This window comes from Lissotriton helveticus, chromosome 12, assembly GCF_964261635.1.
Source record: "Lissotriton helveticus chromosome 12, aLisHel1.1, whole genome shotgun sequence".
NCBI lineage: Eukaryota > Metazoa > Chordata > Amphibia > Caudata > Salamandridae > Lissotriton > Lissotriton helveticus.
In genome coordinates, this window is record NC_136073.1 from 901,794,332 (window position 1) to 901,816,917 (window position 22,586).

Below are 22,586 nucleotides of genomic sequence, written 5' to 3' on the forward strand. Positions count from 1 at the left end.
AGCACAGGTAGCAGCAGTGCAAGCTTCCCTCACACACAGAGCAGGTACAGCACAGGGAGCAGCAGTGCAAGCTTCCCTCACACACAGAACAGGTACAGCACAGGGAGTGGCAGTGCAAGCTTCCCTCGCACACAGAACAGGTACAGCACAGGCAGGAGCAGTGCAATCTTCCCTCACACACAGAATATGAAGGGCACAGGCAGCAGCAGTGCAAGCTTTCCTCACACATACAACAGGTATAGCACAGGCAGGAGCAGTGCAAGCTTCCCTCACATACAGAACAGGCACAGCACAGGCAGCAGCAGTGCAAGCTTTCCTCACACACAGAGCAGGTACAGCACAGGGAGGAGCAGTGCAAGCTTCCCTCACACACAGAGCAGGTACAGCACAGGGAGGAGCAGTGCAAGCTTCCCTCACACATGGAGCAGGTACAGCACAGGCAGCAGCAGTGCAAGCTTCCCTCACACATAGAACAGGTACAGCACAGGCAGCAGCAGTGCAAGCTTCCCTCACATACAGAACAGGCACAGCACAGGCAGCAGCAGTGCAAGCTTTCCTCACACACAGAGCAGGTACAGTACAGGCAGGAGCAGTGCAAGCTTCACTCACACACGGAGCAGTAACAGCACAGGTAGCAGCAGTGCAAGCTTCCCTCACACACAGAGCACGTACAGCACAGGCAGCAGCAGTGCAAGCTTCCCTCACACACAGAACAGGCACAGCACAGGCAGGAGCAGTGCAAGCTTCCCTCACACACGGAGCACGTACAGCACAGGCCGCAGCAGTGCAAGCTTCCCTCACACATGGAGCAGGTACAGCACAGGCAGCAGCAGTGCAAGCTTCCCTCACACACAGAGCACATACAGCACAGGCAGCAGCAGAGCAAGCTTCCCTCACACACAGAACAGGCACAGCACAGGCAGGAGCAGTGCAAGCTTCCCTCACACACGGAGCACGTACAGCACAGGCCGCAGCAGTGCAAGCTTCCCTCACACATGGAGCAGGTACAGCACAGGCCGCAGCAGTGCAAGCTTCTCTCACACACAGAGCAGGTACAGCACAGGGAGCAGCAGTGCAAGCTTCCCTCACACACGGAACAGGTACAGCACAGGGAGTAGCAGTGCAAGCTTCTCTCACACACAGAACAGGTACAGCACAGCAAGGAGCAGTGCAAGCTTCCCTCACACACAGAACATGAAGGGCACAGGCAGCAGCAGTGCAAGCTTCCCTCACACACACAGCAGATGCAGCACAGGCAGCTGCAGTGCAAGCTTCCCTCACACACAGAGCAGGTACAGCACAGGGAGCAGCAGTGCCAGCTTCCCTCACACATAGAACAGATATAGCACAGGCAGGAGCAGTGCAAGCTTCCCTCACATACAGAACAGGCACAGCACATGCAGCAGCAGTGCAAGCTTCCCTCACACACAGAGCAGGTACAGCACAGGGAGCAGCAGTGCAAGCTTCCCTCACACACAGAACAGGTACAGCACAGGGAGTGGCAGTGCAAGGTTCCCTCACATACAGAACAGGCACAGCACAGGCAGCAGCAGTGCAAGCTTCCCTCACACACAGAGCAGGTACAGCACAGGGAGCAGCAGTGCAAGCTTCCCTCGCACACAGAACAGGTACAGCACAGGCAGGAGCAGTGCAATCTTCCCTCACACACAGAATATGAAGGGCACAGGCAGCAGCAGTGCAAGCTTTCCTCACACATACAACAGGTATAGCACAGGCAGGAGCAGTGCAAGCTTCCCTCATATACAGAACAGGCACAGCACAGGCAGCAGCAGTGCAAGCTTTCCTCACACACAGAGCAGGTACAGTACAGGCAGGAGCAGTGCAAGCTTCACTCACACACGGAGCAGTAACAGCACAGGTAGCAGCAGTGCAAGCTTCCCTCACAGAGCAGGTACAGCACAGGCAGCAGCAGTGCAAGCTTCCCTCACACACAGAGCACGTACAGCACAGGCAGCAGCAGTGCAAGCTTCCCTCACACACGGAGCACATACAGCACAGGCAGCAGCAGAGCAAGCTTCCCTCACACACAGAACAGGCACAGCACAGGCAGGAGCAGTGCAAGCTTCCCTCACACACGGAGCACGTACAGCACAGGCAGCAGCAGTGCAAGCTTCCCTCTCTCACATAACAGGCACAGCACAGGCAGGAGCAGTGCAAGCTTCCCTCACACACGGAGCACGTACAGCACAGGCAGCAGCAGTGCAAGCTTCCCTCACACACAGAACAGGTACAGCACAGGCAGGAGCAGTGCAAGCTTCTCTCACACACTGAGCACGTACAGCACAGGCAGCCGCAGTGCAAGCTTCCCTCACACATAGAACAGGTACAGCACAGGCGGCAGCAGTGCAAGCTTCCCTCACACACAGAGCAGGTACAGCACAGGCAGCAGCAGTGCAAGCTTCCCTCACAAACAGAGCAGGTACAGCACAGGCAGCCGCAGTGCAAGCTTCCCTCACAGAACAGGTACAGCACAGGCAGCAGCAGTGCAAGCTTCCCTCACACACGGAGCACTTACAGCACAGGCAGCCGCAGTGCAAGCTTCCCTCACACATAGAACAGGTATAGCACAGGCAGGAGCAGTGCAAGCTTCCCTCACACACAGAGCAGGTACAGCACAGGCAGGAGCAGTGCAAGCTTCCCTCACACATGGAGCACATACAGCACAGGCAGCTGCAGTGCAAGCTTCCCTCACACATAGAACAGGTATAGCACAGGCAGGAGCAGTGCAAGCTTCCCTCACACACAGAGCAGGTACAGCACAGGCCGCAGCAGTGCAAGCTTCCCTCACACACAGAGCAGGTACAGCACAGGCCGTAGCAGTGCAAGCTTCCCTCACACACAGAGCAGGTACAGCACAGGCAGCAGCAGTGCAAGCTTCCCTCACACACGCAGCACGTACAGCACAGGCAGCCGCAGTGCAAGCTTCCCTCACACACGGAGCACGTACAGCACAGGCAGCTGCAGTGCAAGCTTCCCTCACACACAGAGCAGGTACAGCACAGGCAGCCGCAGTGCAAGCTTCCCTCACACTCAGAGCAGGTACAGCACAGGCAGGAGCAGTGCAAGCTTCCCTCACACACAGAACATGAAAAGCACAGGCAGCAGCAGTGCAAGCTTCACTCACACACACAACAGGTACAGCACAGGCAGCAGCAGTGCAAGCTTCCCTCACAGAACAGGTATAGCACAGGCAGCAGCAGTGCAAGCTTCCCTCGCACACAGAACAGGTACAGCACCGGCAGCAGCAGTGCAAGCTTCCCTCTCACATGAGACAGGCACAGCACAGGCAGCAGTGCAAGCTTCCCTCTCACACAGAGCAGGTACAGCACAGGCAGGAGCAGTGCAAGCTTCCCTCAGACACAGAACATGAAAAGCACAGGCAGCAGCAGTGCAAGCTTCCCTCACACACAGAACAGGTACAGCACAGGCAGCAGCAGTGCAAGGTTCCCTCACACACAGAGCAAGTACAGCACAGGCAGCAGCAGTGCAAGCTTCCCTCACACACAGAACATGAAAAGCACAGGCAGCAGCAGTGCAAGTTTCCCTCACACACAGAACAGGTACAGCACAGGCAGCAGCAGTGCAAGCTTCCCTCTCACACAGAGCAGGTACAGCACAGGCAGGAGCAGTGCAAGCTTCCCTCACACACAGAACAGGTACAGCACAGGCAGCAGCAGTGCAAGCTTCCCTCTCACACACAGAGCAGGTACAGCACAGGGAGCAGCAGTGCAAGCTTCCCTCACACACAGAACAGGTACAGCACAGGGAGTAGCAGTGCAAGGTTCCCTCACACACAGAGCAAGTACAGCACAGGCAGCAGCAGTGCAAGCTTCCCTCACACACAGAACATGAAAAGCACAGGCAGCAGCAGTGCAAGCTTCCCTCACACAGAATAAGTACAGCACAGGCAGCAGCAGTGCAAGCTTCCCTCTCACACACAGAGCAGGTACAGCACAGGGAGCAGCAGTGCAAGCTTCCCTCACACACAGAACAGGTACAGCACAGGCAGGAGCAGTGCAAGCTTCCCTCACACACAGAACAGGTACAGCACAGGCAGCAGCAGTGCAAGCTTCCCTCTCACACACAGAGCAGGTACAGCACAGGCAGCAGCAGTGCAAGCTTCCCTCTCACACAGAACAGGTACAGCACAGGGAGTAGCAGTGCAAGCTTCCCTCACACACAGAGCAAGTACAGCACAGGCAGCAGCAGTGCAAGCTTCCCTCACACACAGCACAGGCAGCAGCAGTGCAAGGTTCCCTCACACACAGCACAGGCAGCAGCAGTGCAAGCTTCCCTCACACACAGAACATGAAAAGCACAGGCAGCAGCAGTGCAAGCTTCCCTCACACACAGAACAGGTACAGCACAGGCAGCAGCAGTGCAAGCTTCCCTCTCACACAGAGCAGGTACAGCACAGGCAGGAGCAGTGCAAGCTTCCCTCACACAAAGAGCAGGTACAGCACAGGCAGCAGCAGTGCAAGGTTCCCTCACACACAGCACAGGCAGCAGCAGTGCAAGCTTCCCTCACACACAGCACAGGCAGCAGCCGTGCACGGTCCCCTCAACACAGCACAGGCAGCAGCAGTGCAAGCTTCCCTCACACACAGCACAGGCAGCAGCAGTGCAAGTTTCCCTCACACACAGCACAGGCAGCAGCAGTGCAAGCTTCCCTCACACACAGCACAGGCAGCAGCAGTGCAAGGTTCCCTCACACACAGCACAGGCAGCAGCAGTGCAAGCTTCCCTCACACACAGCACAGGCAGCAGCAGTGCAAGCTTCCCTCACACACAGCACAGGCAGCAGCAGTGCAAGGTTCCCTCACACACAGAGCAGGTACAGCACAGACCGCAGCAGCGCAGTTGACGCTCAGCATGTACCTTCGAGCCTCAGTCTTTAGACACAGGCCTGGCCTTCAACAGTCTGAGCGGGTCCCACCGGTCACCTGCAGTGCTCTCTGGTTTCAGAATGACGTCACATCCAGGAGTGACCTCCAACAGTCCAGGTATGGCACATACACAAGTGGTCTCCTCTCGGCCGAGGGGGTCACACAAGAGACGGCCCCAGCGGGCGGTGTCCTTGGGGTGTCACGCGCAGCGCTGCCACACACTGGACCGTGCCCTCAAGATGCCACGCAGAGGACTGGAGTCCAAGGACGTCACACAGGGTGCCCAACAACACTCCGTGTCCTTAGCATGTCTCAGATGCACATGTCACACGCAGGAGTGGGTCCAATGCTCCGTGTCCTTAGCATGTCACATACATGACTGCTCTCAGATGCACATGTGACACGCAAGAGTGGGTCCAATGCTCCGTGTCCTTAGCATGTCACACACATGACTGCCCTCAATGGTCCATGTAACACGCAGGAGTGGCTTCAACGCTCTGTGTCCTTAGCATGTCACATACATGACTGCTCTCAATGGTCCATGTCACTCGCAGAACTGGCTCCAATGCTCCGTGTCCTTAGCATGTCACACACATGAATGCTCTCAGATGCACATGTCACGCGCAGGACTGGCTCCAGTGTCCCGTGTCCTTTGCATGTCACACCCCATGGCCGCCCCTGATGTCCAGTGTTGCACAGGTCCGGTCTGCGGGTGGCTTCGGTCTGTGCTGGTTTGCTCCTCACGCCCCCTCCCTCCTCACGCCCCCTCCCTCCTCACGCCCCCTCCCTCCTCACGCCCTCCTCACGCCCCCTCCCTCCTCACGCCCCTCCCTCCTCGCGCCCCCTCCCTCCTCACGCCCCCTCCCTCCTCACGCCCTCTCCCTCCTCACGCCCCCTCCCTCCTCACGCCCCTCCCTCCTCGCGCCCCCTCCCTCCTCACGCCCCTCCGCTCCAGGAAGGACAGGCGGACACGGCCCCTGCCTGCTATTAGCTCTTCTGAGGCTTCCGGGAGCTGCTGTGTGGGAGGACTGATAAGGCCCAGCCCTGCACCCCCCCCGTGGGCACGCGCTGCCCTCACGCACCCCACATCCGCTGCTCTGTCACCGATAAGAGCCCACGTCAGCCCGTGAGTGACAGGGCGGGTGTGACGAGTGCAGCCGCACCGTGAGCAGGCAACACAGGCAGGGCCCGTGCACCACTGCAGGAGCGTGCAACAGGCACCTGAAGGATGAAAGGCTGAGCTGCACTGCCAGAGGGCAAACCCAAGCAGGGCCCGGGCACCACTGTGGGAGCGTGCAACATACACCTGAAGGATGAAAGGCTGAGCTGCACTGCCAGAGGGCAAACCCAAGCAGGGCCCGGGCACCACTGTGGGAGCGTGCAACATACACCTGAAGGATGAAAGGCTGAGCTGCACTGACGCCATGAGCGGGCAAACACAAGCAGGCCCCGGGCACCACTGTGGGAGCGTGCAACGGACACCTGAAGGATGAAAGGCTGAGCTGCACTGGCGCCATGAGCGGGCAAACACAAGCAGGCCCCGGGCACCACTGTGGGAGCGTGCAACATACACCTGAAGGATGAAAGGCTGAGCTGCACTGACGCCATGAGCGGGCAAACACAAGCAGGCCCCGGGCACCACTGTGGGAGCGTGCAACGGACACCTGAAGGATGAAAGGCTGAGCTGCACTGGCGCCATGAGCGGGCAAACACAAGCAGGCCCCGGGCACCACTGTGGGAGCGTGCAACGGACATCTGAAGGATGAAAGGCTGAGCTGCACTGACGCCATGAGCGGACAAACACAAGCAGTCCCCGGGCACCACTGTGGGAGCGCGCAACAGACACCAGAAGGATGAAAGGGTGAGCTGCACTGACGCCATGAGCAAACAAACACAAGCAGGGCCCGGGCACCACTGTGGGAGCATGCAACAGGCACCTGAAGGATGAAAGGCTGAGCTGCACTGACGCCATGAGCGGACAAACACAAGCAGGCCCCGGGCACCACTGTGGGAGCGCGCAACAGACACCAGAAGGATGAAAGGGTGAGCTGCACTGACGCCATGAGCGGACAAACACAAGCAGGGCCCGGGCACCACTGTGGGAGCGTGCAACATACACCTGAAGGATGAAAGGCTGAGCTGCACTGACAGTGGACAAACACAAGCAGGGCCCGGGCACCACTGTGGGAGCGTGCAACAGACACCTGAAGGATGAAAGGCTGAGCTGCACTGACGCCATGAGCGGACAAACACAAGCAGGGCCCGGGCACCACTGTGGGAGCGTGCAACATACACCTGAAGGATGAAAGGCTGAGCTGCACTGACGCCATGAGCAAACAAACACAAGCAGGGCCTGTACACCACTGTAGGAGCATGCAACAGGCACCTGAAGGATGAAAGGCTGAGCTGCACTGACGCCATGAGCGGACAAACACAAGCAGGCCCCGGGCACCACTGTGGGAGCGTGCAACGGACATCTGAAGGATGAAAGGCTGAGCTGCACTGACGCCATGAGCGGACAAACACCAGCAGGGCCTTTGCACCACTGGAGGAGCGTGCAACGGGCACCTGAAGGATGAAAGGCTGAGCTGCACTGGCACCATGAGCGGGCAAACACAAGCAGGCCCCGGGCACCACTGTGGGAGCGTGCAACGGACATCTGAAGGATGAAAGGCTGAGCTGCACTGACGCCATGAGCGGACATACACCAGCAGGGCCTGTGCACCACTGTAGGAGCGTGCAACAGACACCAGAAGGATGAAAGGCTGAGCTGCAATGACAGAGGGCAAACACCAGCAGGGCCTGTGCACCAATGCAGGAGCGTGCGACAGACACCAGAAGGATGAAAGGCTGAGCTGCAATGACAGAGGGCAAACACCAGCAGGGCCTGTGCACAACTGGAGGAGCGTGCAACAGACACCTGAAGGATGAAAGGCTGAGCTGCAATGACAGAGGGCAAACACCAGCAGGGCCTGTGCACCAATGCAGGAGCGTGCGACAGACACCAGAAGGATGAAAGGCTGAGCTGCAATGACAGAGGGCAAACACCAGCAGGGCCTGTGCACCACGGGAGGAGCGTGCAACAGACACCTGAAGGATGAAAGGCTGAGCTACACTGACGCTATGAGCGGGCAAACACAAGCAGGGCCTGGGCACCACGGGATGAGCGTGCAACAGACACCTGAAGGATGAAAGGCTGAGCTGCACTGACGCCATGAGCGGACATACACCAGCAGGGCCTGTGCACCACCGTAGGAGCGTGCAACAGACACCAGAAGGATGAAAGGCTGAGCTGCACTGACGCAACACAAGCAGGGCCGGGGCACCAATGCACCTGAAGGATGGAAGGCTCTACCTATGATACAGAGGGACGGTGCACAGCCCGGGGCTCTACCTATGATACAGAGGGACGGTGCACAGCCCAGGGCTCTACCTATGATACAGAGGGACGGTGCACAGCGGGGGCTCTACCTATGATACAGAGGGGCGGTGCACAGCCGGGGGCTTTACCTATGATACAGAGGGACGGTGCACAGCCCGGGGCTCTACCTATGATACAGAGGGACGGTGGACAGCCCGGGGCTCTACCTATGATACAGAGGGACGGTGCACAGCGGGGGGCTCTACCTATGATACAGAGGGACGGTGCACAGCGGGGGCTCTACCTATGATACAGAGGGACGGTGCACAGCCCGGGGCTCTACCTATGATACAGAGGGACGGTGCACAGCCCGGGGCTCTACCTATGATACAGAGGGACGGTGCACAGCCGGGGGCTCTACCTATGATACAGAGGGACGGTGCACAGCCCGGGGGCTCTACCTATGATACAGAGGGACGGTGCACAGCCCGGGGCTCTACCTATGATACAGAGGGACGGTGCACAGCCCGGGGCTCTACCTATGATACAGAGGGACGGTGCACACCCCGGGGGGCTCTACCTATGATACAGAGGGACGGTGCACAGCCGGGGGCTCTACCTATGATACAGAGCGACGGTGCACAGCGGGGGCTCTACCTATGATACAGAGGGACGGTGCACAGCCCGGGGCTCTACCTATGATACAGAGGGACGGTGCACACCCCGGGGGGCTCTACCTATGATACAGAGGGACGGTGCACAGCCCGGGGCTCTACCTATGATACAGAGGGACGGTGCACACCCCGGGGGCTCTACCTATGATACAGAGGGACGGTGCGCAGCCGGGGCTCTACCTATGATACAGAGGGGACGGTGCACAGCCCGGGGCTCTACCTATGATACAGAGGGACGGTGCACAGCCTCGGGCTCTACCTATGATACAGAGGGACGGTGCACAGCCGGGGGGCTCTACCTATGATACAGAGGGACGGTGCACAGCCCGAGGCTCTACCTATGATACAGAGGGACGGTGCACAGCCCGAGGCTCTACCTATGATACAGAGGGACGGTGCACAGCCCCGGGCTCTACCTATGATACAGAGGGACGGTACACAGCCGGGGGCTCTACCTATGATACAGAGGGACGGTGCACAGCGGGGCTCTACCTATGATACAGAGGGACGGTGCACAGCCTCGGGCTCTACCTATGATACAGAGGGACGGTGCACAGCCCTGGGCTCTACCTATGATACAGAGGGACGGAGCACAGCCCGGGGCTCTACCTATGATACAGAGGGACGGTGCACAGCGGGGCTCTACCTATGATACAGAGGGACGGTGCACAGCCCGGGGCTCTCTACCTATGATACAGAGGGACGGTGCACAGCCCAGGGCTCTACCTATGATACAGAGGGACGGTGCACAGCCCCGGGGGGCTCTACCTATGATACAGAGGGACGGTGCACAGCCCGGGGCTCTACCTATGATACAGAGGGACGGTGCACAGCGGGGGCTCTACCTATGATACAGAGGGACGGTGCACAGCCGGGGGGCTCTACCTATGATACAGAGGGACGGTGCACAGCGGGGGCTCTACCTATGATACAGAGGGACGGTGCACAGTCGGGGGCTCTACCTATGATACAGAGGGACGGAGCACAGCCCCAGGCTCTACCTATGATACAGAGGGACGGTGCACAGCCGGGGGCTCTACTATGATACAGAGGGACGGTGCACAGCCCGGGGCTCTACCTATGATACAGAGGGACGGTGCACAGCCGGGGGCTCTACCTATGATACAGAGGGACGGTGCACAGCGGGGGCTCTACCTATGATACAGAGGGACGGTGCACAGCCGGGGCTCTACCTATGATACAGAGGGACGGTGCACAGCCGGGGGCTCTACCTATGATACAGAGGGACGGTGCACAGCGGGGGCTCTACCTATGATACAGAGGGACGGTGCACAGCCCGGGGCTCTACCTATGATACAGAGGGACGGTGCACAGCCTCGGGCTCTACCTATGATACAGAGGGACGGTGCACAGCGGGGGGCTCTACCTATGATACAGAGGGACGGTGCACAGCCCGGGGCTCTCTCTATGATACAGAGGGACGGTGCACAGCCCGGGGCTCTACCTATGATACAGAGGGACGGTGCACAGCGGGGGCTCTACCTATGATACAGAGGGACGGTGCACAGCGGGGGCTCTACCTATGATACAGAGGGACGGTGCACAGCGGGGGCTCTACCTATGATACAGAGGGACGGTGCACAGCGAGGGCTCTACCTATGATACAGAGGGACGGTGCACAGCGGGGGCTCTACCTATGATACAGAGGGACGGTGCACAGCCGGGGGCTCTACCTATGATACAGAGGGACGGTGCACAGCGGGGGGCTCTACCTATGATACAGAGGGACGGTGCACAGCCTGCGGCTCTACCTATGATACAGAGGGACGATGCACAGCCTCGGGCTCTACCTATGATACAGAGGGACGGTGCACAGCGGGGGCTCTACCTATGATACAGAGGGGACGGTTCACAGCCCAGGGCTCTACCTATGATACAGAGGGACGGTGCACAGCCCCGGGCTCTACCTATGATACAGAGGGACGGTGCACAGCGGGGCTCTACCTATGATACAGAGGGACGGTGCACAGCCCGGGGCTCTACCTATGATACAGAGGGACGGTGCACAGCCCGGGGCTCTACCTATGATACAGAGGGACGGTGCACAGCCTGGGGCTCTCTCTATGATACAGAGGGACGGTGCACAGCGGGGGCTCTACCTATGATACAGAGGGACGGTGCACAGCCCGGGGCTCTACCTAGGATACAGAGGGACGGTGCACAGCCCGGGGCTCTACCTATGATACAGAGGGACGGTGCGCAGCCGGGGGCTCTACCTATGACACAGAGGGACGGTGCACAGCCGGGGGCTCTACCTATGATACAGAGGGACGGTGCACAGCCCGGGGCTCTACCTATGATACAGAGGGACGGTGCACAGCCCGGGGCTCTACCTATGATACAGAGGGACGGTGCACAGCCCGGGGCTCTACCTATGATACAGAGGGACGGTGCACAGCCGGGGGCTCTACCTATGATACAGAGGGACGGTGCACAGCCGGGGGCTCTACCTATGATACAGAGGGACGGTGCACAGCCCGGGGCTCTACCTATGATACAGAGGGACGGTGCACAGCCCCGGGCTCTACCTATGATACAGAGGGACGGTGCACAGCGGGGGCTCTACCTATGATACAGAGGGACGGTGCACAGCCCGGGGCTCTACCTATGATACAGAGGGACGGTGCACAGCCCGGGGCTCTACCTATGATACAGAGGGACGGTGCACAGCCCGGGGCTCTACCTATGATACAGAGGGACGGTGCACAGCCCCGGGCTCTACCTATGATACAGAGGGACGGTGCACAGCGGGGGCTCTACCTATGATACAGAGGGACGGTGCACAGCCCGGGCTCTACCTATGATACAGAGGGACGGTGCACAGCCCGGGGCTCTACCTATGATACAGAGGGACGGTGCACAGCCCGGGGCTCTACCTATGACACAGAGGGACGGTGCACAGCCTCGGGCTCTACCTATGATACAGAGGGACGGTGCACAGCCCCGGGCTCTACCTATGATACAGAGGGACGGTGCACAGCCTCGGGCTCTACCTATGATACAGAGGGACGGTGCACAGCCCCGGGCTCTACCTATGATACAGAGGGACGGTGCACAGCCTCGGGCTCTACCTATGATACAGAGGGACGGTGCACAGCCCGGGGGGCTCTACCTATGATACAGAGGGACGGTGCATAGCCCGGGGCTCTACCTATGATACAGAGGGACGGTGCACAACCCGGGACTCTACCTATGATACAGAGGGACGGTGCACAGCGGGGCTCTACCTATGATACAGAGGGACGGTGCACAGCCCGGGGCTCTACCTATGATACAGAGGGACGGTGCACAGCCCGGGGGCTCTACTATGATACAGAGGGACGGTGCACAGCCTCGGGCTCTACCTATGATACAGGAGGGACGGTGCACAGCCCCGGGCTCTACTTATGATACAGAGGGACGGTGCACAGCCCGGGGCTCTACCTATGATACAGAGGGACGGTGCACAGCTGGGGGCTCTACCTATGATACAGAGGGACGGTGCACATTGGGGGCTCTACCTATGATACAGAGGGACGGTGCACAGCCCGGGGCTCTACCTATGATACAGAGGGACGGTGCACAGCCCGGGGCTCTACCTATGATACAGAGGGACGGTGCACAGCCGGGGGCTCTACCTATGATACAGAGGGACGGTGCACAGCCGGGGGCTCTACCTATGATACAGAGGGACGGTGCACAGCCGGGGGCTCTACCTATGATACAGAGGGACGGTGCACAGCCCGGGGGCTCTACCTATGATACAGAGGGACGGTGCACAGCCTCGGGCTCTACCTATGATACAGAGGGACGGTGCACAGCCCCGGGCTCTACTTATGATACAGAGGGACGGTGCACAGCCCGGGGCTCTACCTATGATACAGAGGGACGGTGCACAGCTGGGGGCTCTACCTATGATACAGAGGGACGGTGCACATTGGGGGCTCTACCTATGATACAGAGGGACGGTGCACAGCCCCGGGCTCTACCTATGATACAGAGGGACGGTGCACAGCGGGGGCTCTACCTATGATACAGAGGGACGGTGCACAGCCCAGGGCTCTACCTATGATACAGAGGGACGGTGCACAGCCCGGGGCTCTACCTATGATACAGAGGGACGGTGCACAGCCCAGGGGCTCTACCTATGATACAGAGGGACGGTGCACAGCCCGGGGCTCTACCTATGATACAGAGGGACGGTGCATAGTCCGGGGCTCTACCTATGATACAGAGGGACGGTGCACAGCCCGGGGCTCTACCTATGATACAGAGGGACGGTGCACAGCCTCGGGCTCTACCTATGATACAGAGGGACGGTGCACAGCGGGGGGCTCTACCTATGATACAGAGGGACGGTGCACAGCCGGGGGCTCTACCTATGATACAGAGGGACGGTGCACAGCCCGGGGCTCTACCTATGATACAGAGGGACGGTGCACTGCCGCGGGCTCTACCTATGATACAGAGGGACGGTGCACAGCCTCGGGCTCTACCTATGATACAGAGGGACGGTGCACAGCGGGGCTCTACCTATGATACAGAGGGACGGTGCACAGCGGGGGGCTCTACCTATGATACAGAGGGACGGTGCACAGCCCGGGGGCTCTACCTATGATACAGAGGGACGGTGCACAGCGGGGGCTCTACCTATGATACAGAGGGACGGTGCACAGCCTCGGGCTCTACCTATGATACAGAGGGACGGTGCACAGCGGGGCTCTACCTATGATACAGAGGGACGGTGCACAGCGGGGGGCTCTACCTATGATACAGAGGGACGGTGCACAGCCCGGGGGCTCTACCTATGATACAGAGGGACGGTGCACAGCCCGGGGCTCTACCTATGATACAGAGGGACGGAGCACAGCGGGGGCTCTACCTATGATACAGAGGGACGGTGCACAGCCCGGGGCTCTACCTATGATACAGAGGGACGGTGCACAGCCCGGGGCTCTACCTATGATACAGAGGGACGGTGCACAGCCTCGGGCTCTACCTATGATACAGAGGGACGGTGCACAGCCCGGGGCTCTACCTATGATACAGAGGGACGGAGCACAGCGGGGGCTCTACCTATGATACAGAGGGACGGTGCACAGCCCGGGGCTCTACCTATGATACAGAGGGACGGAGCACAGCGGGGGCTCTACCTATGACACAGAGGGACGGTGCACTGCCGCGGGCTCTACCTATGATACAGAGGGACGGTGCACAGCGGGGGCTCTACCTATGATACAGAGGGACGGTGCACAGCCTCGGGCTCTACCTATGATACAGAGGGACGGTGCACAGCGGGGCTCTACCTATGATACAGAGGGACGGTGCACAGCGGGGGGCTCTACCTATGATACAGAGGGACGGTGCACAGCCCGGGGGCTCTACCTATGATACAGAGGGACGGTGCACAGCCCGGGGCTCTACCTATGATACAGAGGGACGGTGCACAGCCTCGGGCTCTACCTATGATACAGAGGGACGGTGCACATTGGGGGCTCTACCTATGATACAGAGGGACGGTGCACAGCCCGGGGCTCTACCTATGATACAGAGGGACGGTGCACATTGGGGGCTCTACCTATGATACAGAGGGACGGTGCACAGCCCGGGGCTCTACCTATGATACAGAGGGACGGTGCACTGCCGCGGGCTCTACCTATGATACAGAGGGACGGTGCACAGCGGGGCTCTACCTATGATACAGAGGGACGGTGCACAGCGGGGGGCTCTACCTATGATACAGAGGGACGGTGCACAGCCCGGGGGCTCTACCTATGATACAGAGGGACGGTGCACAGCCCGGGGCTCTACCTATGATACAGAGGGACGGAGCACAGCGGGGGCTCTACCTATGATACAGAGGGACGGTGCACAGCCGGGGGCTCTACCTATGATACAGAGGGACGGTGCACAGCCCGGGGCTCTACCTATGATACAGAGGGACGGTGCACAGCCCGGGGCTCTACCTATGATACAGAGGGACGGTGCACAGCCCGGGGCTCTACCTATGATACAGAGGGACGGTGCACAGCCCGGGGCTCTACCTATGATACAGAGGGACGGTGCACAGCCCGGGGCTCTACCTATGATACAGAGGGACGGTGCACAGCGGGGGGCTCTACCTATGATACAGAGGGACGGTGCACAGCCCGGGGCTCTACCTATGATACAGAGGGACGGTGCACAGCCCGGGGCTCTACCTATGATACAGAGGGACGGTGCACAGCCCCGGGCTCTACCTATGATACAGAGGGACGGTGCACAGCGGGGGCTCTACCTATGATACAGAGGGACGGTGCACAGCCCGGGGCTCTACCTATGATACAGAGGGACGGTGCACAGCCCGGGGCTCTACCTATGATACAGAGGGACGGTTCACAGCCCGGGGCTCTACCTATGATACAGAGGGACGGTTCACAGCCCGGGGCTCTACCTATGATACAGAGGGTCGGTGCACAGCCGGGGGCTCTACCTATGATACAGAGGGACGGTGCACACCCCGGGGGGCTCTACCTATGATACAGAGGGACGGAGCACAGCCGGGGGCTCTACCTATGATACAGAGGGACGGTGCACAGCCCGGGGCTCTACCTATGATACAGAGGGACGGTGCACAGCCCAGGGCTCTACCTATGATACAGAGGGACGGTGCACATTGGGGGCTCTACCTATGATACAGAGGGACGGTGCACAGCCTCGGGCTCTACCTATGATACAGAGGGACGGTGCACAGCCCAGGGCTCTACCTATGATACAGAGGGACGGTGCACAGCCTCGGGCTCTACCTATGATACAGAGGGACGGTGCACAGCGGGGGCTCTACCTATGATACAGAGGGACGGTGCACAGCCGGGGGCTCTACCTATGATACAGAGGGACGGTGCACAGCCCGGGGGCTCTACCTATGATACAGAGGGACGGTGCACAGCCTCGGGCTCTACCTATGATACAGAGGGACGGTGCACAGCCCAGGGCTCTACCTATGATACAGAGGGACGGTGCACAGCCCGGGGGCTCTACCTATGATAGAGAGGGGCGGTGCATAGCCCGGGGCTCTACCTATGATACAGAGGGACGGTGCACAGCGGGGGCTCTACCTATGATACAGAGGGACGGTGCACAGCCGGGGGCTCTACCTATGATACAGAGGGACGGTGCACAGCCCGGGGCTCTACCTATGATACAGAGGGACGGTGCACAGCCTCGGGCTCTACCTATGATACAGAGGGACGGTGCACAGCCTCGGGCTCTACCTATGATACAGAGGGACGGTGCACAGCCCGGGGCTCTACCTATGATACCGAGGGACGATGCACAGCCCAGGGCTCTACCTATGATACAGAGGGACGGTGCACAGCCTCGGGCTCTACCTATGATACAGAGGGATGGTGCACAGCGGGGGCTCTACCTATGACACAGAGGGACGGTGCACAGCCCAGGGGCTCTACCTATGATACAGAGGGACGGTGCACAGCCTGCGGCTCTACCTATGATACAGAGGGACGGTGCACAGCCGGGGGCTCTACCTATGATACAGAGGGACGGTGCACACTCCGGGGGGCTCTACCTATGATACAGAGGGACGGTGCACAGCCGGGGGCTCTACCTATGATACAGAGGGACGGTGCACACTCCGGGGGGCTCTACCTATGATACAGAGGGACGGTGCACACTCCGGGGGGCTCTACCTATGATACAGAGGGACGGTGCACAGCCCGGGGGCTCTACCTATGATACAGAGGGACGGTGCACACTCCGGGGGGCTCTACCTATGATACAGAGGGACGGTGCACACTCCGGGGGGCTCTACCTATGATACAGAGGGACGGTGCACAGCCCGGGGGCTCTACCTATGATACAGAGGGACGGTGCACAGCCCCGGGCTCTACCTATGATACAGAGGGACGGTGCACAGCCGGGGGCTCTACCTATGATACCGAGGGACGGTGCACAGCCCAGGGCTCTACCGATGATACCGAGGGACGGTGCACAGCGGGGGCTCTACCTATGATACAGAGGGACGGTGCACAGCGGGGGCTCTACCTATGATACAGAGGGACGGTTCACAGCCCGGGGCTCTACCTATGATACAGAGGGACGGTGCACAGCCTCGGGCTCTACCTATGATACAGAGGGACGGTGCACAGCCTCGGGCTCTACCTATGATACAGAGGGACGGTGCACAGCCGGGGGCTCTACCTATGATACAGAGGGACGGTGCACAGCGGGGGGCTCTTCCTATGATACAGAGGGACGGTGCACAGCCTCGGGCTCTACCTATGATACAGAGGGACGGTGCACAGCGGGGGCTCTACCTATGATACAGAGGGACGGTGTACAGCCCGGGGCTCTACCTATGATACAGAGGGACGGTGCACAGCGGGGGCTCTACCTATGATACAGAGGGACGGTGCACAGCCCAGGGCTCTACCTATGATACAGAGGGACGGTGCACAGCGGGGGGCTCTACCTATGATACAGAGGGACGGTGCACAGCCTCGGGCTCTACCTATGATACAGAGGGACGGTGCACAGCCCGGGGCTCTACCTATGATACAGAGGGACGATGCACAGCCCGGGGCTCTACCTATGATACAGAGGGACGGTGCACAGCCCGGGGCTCTACCTATGATACAGAGGGACGGTGCACAGCGGGGGCTCTACCTATGATACAGAGGGACGGTTCACAGCCGGGGGCTCTACCTATGATACAGAGGGACGGTGCACAGCGGGGGCTCTACCTATGATACAGAGGGACGGTGCACAGCCCGGGGGGCTCTACCTATGATACAGAGGGACGGTTCACAGCCCGGGGCTCTACCTATGATACAGAGGGACGGTGCACAGCCGGGGGCTCTACCTATGATACAGAGGGACGTGCACACCCCGGGGGGCTCTACCTATGATACAGAGGGACGGTGCACAGCCCGGGGCTCTACCTATGATACAGAGGGACGGTGCACAGCCCGGGGGCTCTACCTATGATACAGAGGGACGGTGCACAGTCCGGGGCTCTACCTATGATACAGAGGGATGGTGCACAGCCCGGGGCTCTACCTATGATACAGAGGGACGGTGCACAGCCTCGGGCTCTACCTATGATACAGAGGGACGGTGCACAGCCCGGGGCTCTACCTATGATACAGAGGGACGGTGCACAGCGGGGGCTCTACCTATGATACAGAGGGACGGTGCACAGCGGGGGCTCTACCTATGATACAGAGGGACGGTGCACAGCGGGGGCTCTACCTATGATACAGAGGGACGGTGCACAGCGGGGGCTCTACCTATGATACAGAGGGACGGTGCACAGCGGGGGCTCTACCTATGATACAGAGGGACGGTTCACAGCCCAGGGCTCTACCTATGATACAGAGGGACGGTGCACAGCCCCGGGCTCTACCTATGATACAGAGGGACGGTGCACAGCCGGGGGGCTCTACCTATGATACAGAGGGACGGTGCACAGCCCGGGGCTCTACCTATGATACAGAGGGACGGTGCACAGCCCGGGGCTCTACCTATGATACAGAGGGACGGTGCACAGCCCGGGGCTCTACCTATGATACAGAGGGACGGTGCACAGCGGGGGCTCTACCTATGATACAGAGGGACGGTGCACAGCCCGGGGCTCTACCTATGATACAGAGGGACGGTGCACAGCCCGGGGCTCTACCTATGATACAGAGGGACGGTGCACAGCCCGGGGCTCTACCTATGATACAGAGGGACGGTGCACAGCCCGGGGCTCTACCTATGATACAGAGGGACGGTGCACAGCCCGCGGCTCTACCTATGATACAGAGGGACGGTGCACAGCCCCAGGCTCTACCTATGATACAGAGGGACGGTGCACAGCCCAGGGCTCTACCTATGATACAGAGGGACGGTGCACAGCCCGGGGCTCTACCTATGATACAGAGGGACGGTGCACAGCCCGGGGCTCTACCTATGATACAGAGGGACGGTGCACAGCCCGCGGCTCTACCTATGATACAGAGGGACGGTGCACAGCCCCGGGCTCTACCTATGATACAGAGGGACGGTGCACAGCCCCAGGCTCTACCTATGATACAGAGGGACGGTGCACAGTCCGGGGCTCTACCTATGATACAGAGGGACGGTGCACAGCCCCAGGCTCTACCTATGATACAGAGGGACGGTGCACAGCCCGCGGCTCTACCTATGATACAGAGGGACGGTGCACAGCCCGGGGTTCTACCTATGATACAGAGGGACGGTGCACAGCGGGGGGCTCTACCTATGATACAGAGGGACGGGGCACAGCCCGGGGCTCCACCTATGATACAGAGGGACGGTGCACAGCCCGGGGCTCTACCTATGATACAGAGGGACGGTGCACAGCCCCAGGCTCTACCTATGATACAGAGGGACGGTGCACAGTCCGGGGCTCTACCTATGATACAGAGGGACGGTGCACAGCCCGGGGCTCTACCTATGATACAGAGGGACGGTTCACAGCCCGGGGGCTCTACCTATGATACAGAGGGACGGTGCACAGCCGGGGGCTCTACCTATGATACAGAGGGACGGTGCACAGCCCCAGGCTCTACCTATGATACAGAGGGACGGTGCACAGCCCGCGGCTCTACCTATGATACAGAGGGATGGTGCACAGCCCAGGGCTCTACCTATGATACAGAGGGACGGTGCACAGCCCAGGGCTCTACCTATGATACAGAGGGACGGTTCACAGCCCGGGGCTCTACCTATGATACAGAGGGACGGTGCACAGCCGGGGCTCTACCTATGATACAGAGGGATGGTGCACACCCCGGGGGGCTCTACCTATGATACAGAGGGACGGTGCACAGCGGGAGCTCCACCGATGATATAGAGGGACGGTGCACAGCCGGGGGCTCTACCTATGATACAGAGGGACGGTGCACAGCGGGGGGCTCTTCCTATGATACAGAGGGACGGTGCACAGCCGCGGGCTCTACCTATGATACAGAGGGACGGTGCACAGCCCCGGGCTCTACCTATGATACAGAGGGACGGTGCACAGCCCGGGGCTCTACCTATGATACAGAGGGACGGTGCACAGCGGGGGGCTCTTCCTATGATACAGAGGGACGGTGCACAGCCGCGGGCTCTACCTATGATACAGAGGGACGGTGCACAGCCGGGGGCTCTACCTATGATACAGAGGGACGGTGCACAGACCGGGGCTCTACCTATGATACAGAGGGACGGTGCACAGCCCGGGGCTCTACCTGTGATACAGAGGGACGGTGCACAGCGGGGGCTCTACCTATGATACAGAGGGACGGTGCACAGCGGGGGCTCTACCTATGATACAGAGGGACGGTGCATAGCCCGGGGCTCTACCTATGATACAGAGGGATGGTGCACAGCGGGGCTCTACCTATGATACAGAGGGACGGTGCACAGCCCAGGGCTCTACCTATGATACAGAGGGACGGTGCACAGCGGGGGGCTCTACCTATGATACAGAGGGACGGTGCACAGCGGGGGCTCTACCTATGATACAGAGGGACGGTTCACAGCCCCGGGCTCTACCTATGATACAGAGGGACGGTGCACAGCCCAGGGCTCTACCTATGATACAGAGGGACGGTGCACAGCCCCGGGCTCTACCTATGATACAGAGCGACGGTGCACAGCGGGGGCTCTACCTATGATACAGAGGGACGGTGCACAGCCGGGGGCTCTACCTATGATACAGAGGGACGGTGCACAGCCGGGGGCTCTACCTATGATACAGAGGGACGGAGCACAGCGGGGGCTCTACCTATGATACAGAGGGACGGTGCACAGCGGGGGCTCTACCTATGATACAGAGGGACGGTGCACAGCCTCGGGCTCTACCTATGATACAGAGGGACGATGCACAGCCTCGGGCTCTACCTATGATACAGAGGGACGGTGCACTGCACGGGGCTCTACCTATGATACAGAGGGACGGTGCACAGCCCGGGGCTCTACCTATGATACAGAGGGACGGTGCACAGCGGGGGCTCTACCTATGATACAGAGGGACGGTGCACAGCGGGGGCTCTACCTATGATACAGAGGGACGGTGCACAGCCCGGGGCTCTTCCTATGATACAGAGGGACGGTGCACAGCCCTGGGCTCTTCCTATGATACAGAGGGACGGTGCACAGCCCAGGGCTCTACCTATGATACAGAGGGACGGTGCACAGCCCGGGACTCTACCTATGATACAGAGGGACGGTGCACAGCCCGGGGCTCTACCTATGATACAGAGGGACGGTGCACAGCCCCGGGCTCTACCTATGATACAGAGCGACGGTGCACAGCGGGGGCTCTACCTATGATACAGAGGGACGGTGCACAGCGGGGGCTCTACCTATGATACAGAGGGACGGTGCACAGCCCAGGGCTCTACCTATGATACAGAGGGACGGTGCACAGCGGGGGCTCTACCTGTGATACAGAGGGACGGTGCACAGCGGGGGCTCTACCTATGATACAGAGGGACGGTGCACAGCCCAGGGCTCTACCTATGATACAGAGGGACGGTGCACAGCGGGGGCTCTACCTGTGATACAGAGGGACGGTGCACAGCGGGGCTCTACCTATGATACAGAGGGACGGTGCACAGCCCGGGACTCTACCTATGATACAGAGGGACGGTGCACAGCCCGGGGCTCTACCTATGATACAGAGGGACGGTGCACAGCCTCGGGCTCTACCTATGATACAGAGGGACGGTGCACAGCCCAGGGCTCTACCTATGATACAGAGGGACGGTGCACAGCGGGGGGCTCTACCTATGATACAGAGGGACGGTGCACAGCCCGGGGCTCTCTCTATGATACAGAGGGACGGTGCACAGCCTCGGGCTCTACCTATGATACAGAGGGATGGTGCACAGCGGGGGGCTCTACCTATGATACAGAGGGACGGTGCACAGCCCAGGGCTCTACCTATGATACAGAGGGACGGTGCACAGCGGGGGCTCTACCTATGATACAGAGGGACGGTTCACAGCCCGGGGCTCTACCTATGATACAGAGGGACGGTTCACAGCCCGGGGGCTCTGCTATGATACAGAGGGACGGTGCACAGCCGGGGGCTCTACCTATGATACAGAGGGACGGTGCACAGCGGGGGGCTCTACCTATGATACAGAGGGACGGTGCACAGCCCGGGGCTCTCTCTATGATACAGAGGGACGGTGCACAGCCCGGGGCTCTACCTATGATACAGAGGGACGGTGCACAGCCTCGGGCTCTACCTATGATACAGAGGGACGGTGCACACCCCGGGGGGCTCTACCTATGATACAGAGGGACGGTGCACACCCCGGGGGGCTCTACCTATGATACAGAGGGACGGTGCACAGCCCGGGGCTCTACCTATGATACAGAGGGACGGTGCACAGCGGGGGCTCTACCTATGATACAGAGGGACGGTGCACAGCCCGGGGCTCTACCTATGATACAGAGGGACGGTGCACAGCCGGGGGCTCTACCTATGATACAGAGGGACGGTGCACAGCCCAGGGCTCTACCTATGATACAGAGGGACGGTGCACAGCGGGGCTCTACCTATGATACAGAGGGACGGAGCACAGCCGGGGGCTCTACCTATGATACAGAGGGACGGTGCACAGCCTCGGGCTCTACCTATGA

The 22,586-nt window shown here is 59.8% G+C and overlaps 2 protein-coding genes across 2 annotated transcripts in view; one reads left to right on the forward strand and one right to left on the reverse strand.

Annotated features, from left to right (window-relative positions):
• The window catches only part of GP1BA (glycoprotein Ib platelet subunit alpha), a 39,015-nt gene extending 33,390 nt beyond the window's left edge, over positions 1-5,625 (reverse strand). The window contains exon 1 of the mRNA XM_078671325.1: positions 4,900-5,625. The gene's annotated coding sequence lies outside the window, so the exon portion shown is untranslated. The remainder of the gene's footprint in view (positions 1-4,899) is intronic.
• Positions 4,894-22,586, forward strand: part of CHRNE (cholinergic receptor nicotinic epsilon subunit) — a 166,065-nt gene continuing 148,372 nt past the window's right edge. The window contains exon 1 of the mRNA XM_078668939.1: positions 4,894-5,024. Within this exon, the coding sequence (XP_078525065.1) occupies positions 4,894-5,024 (131 nt within the window). The remainder of the gene's footprint in view (positions 5,025-22,586) is intronic.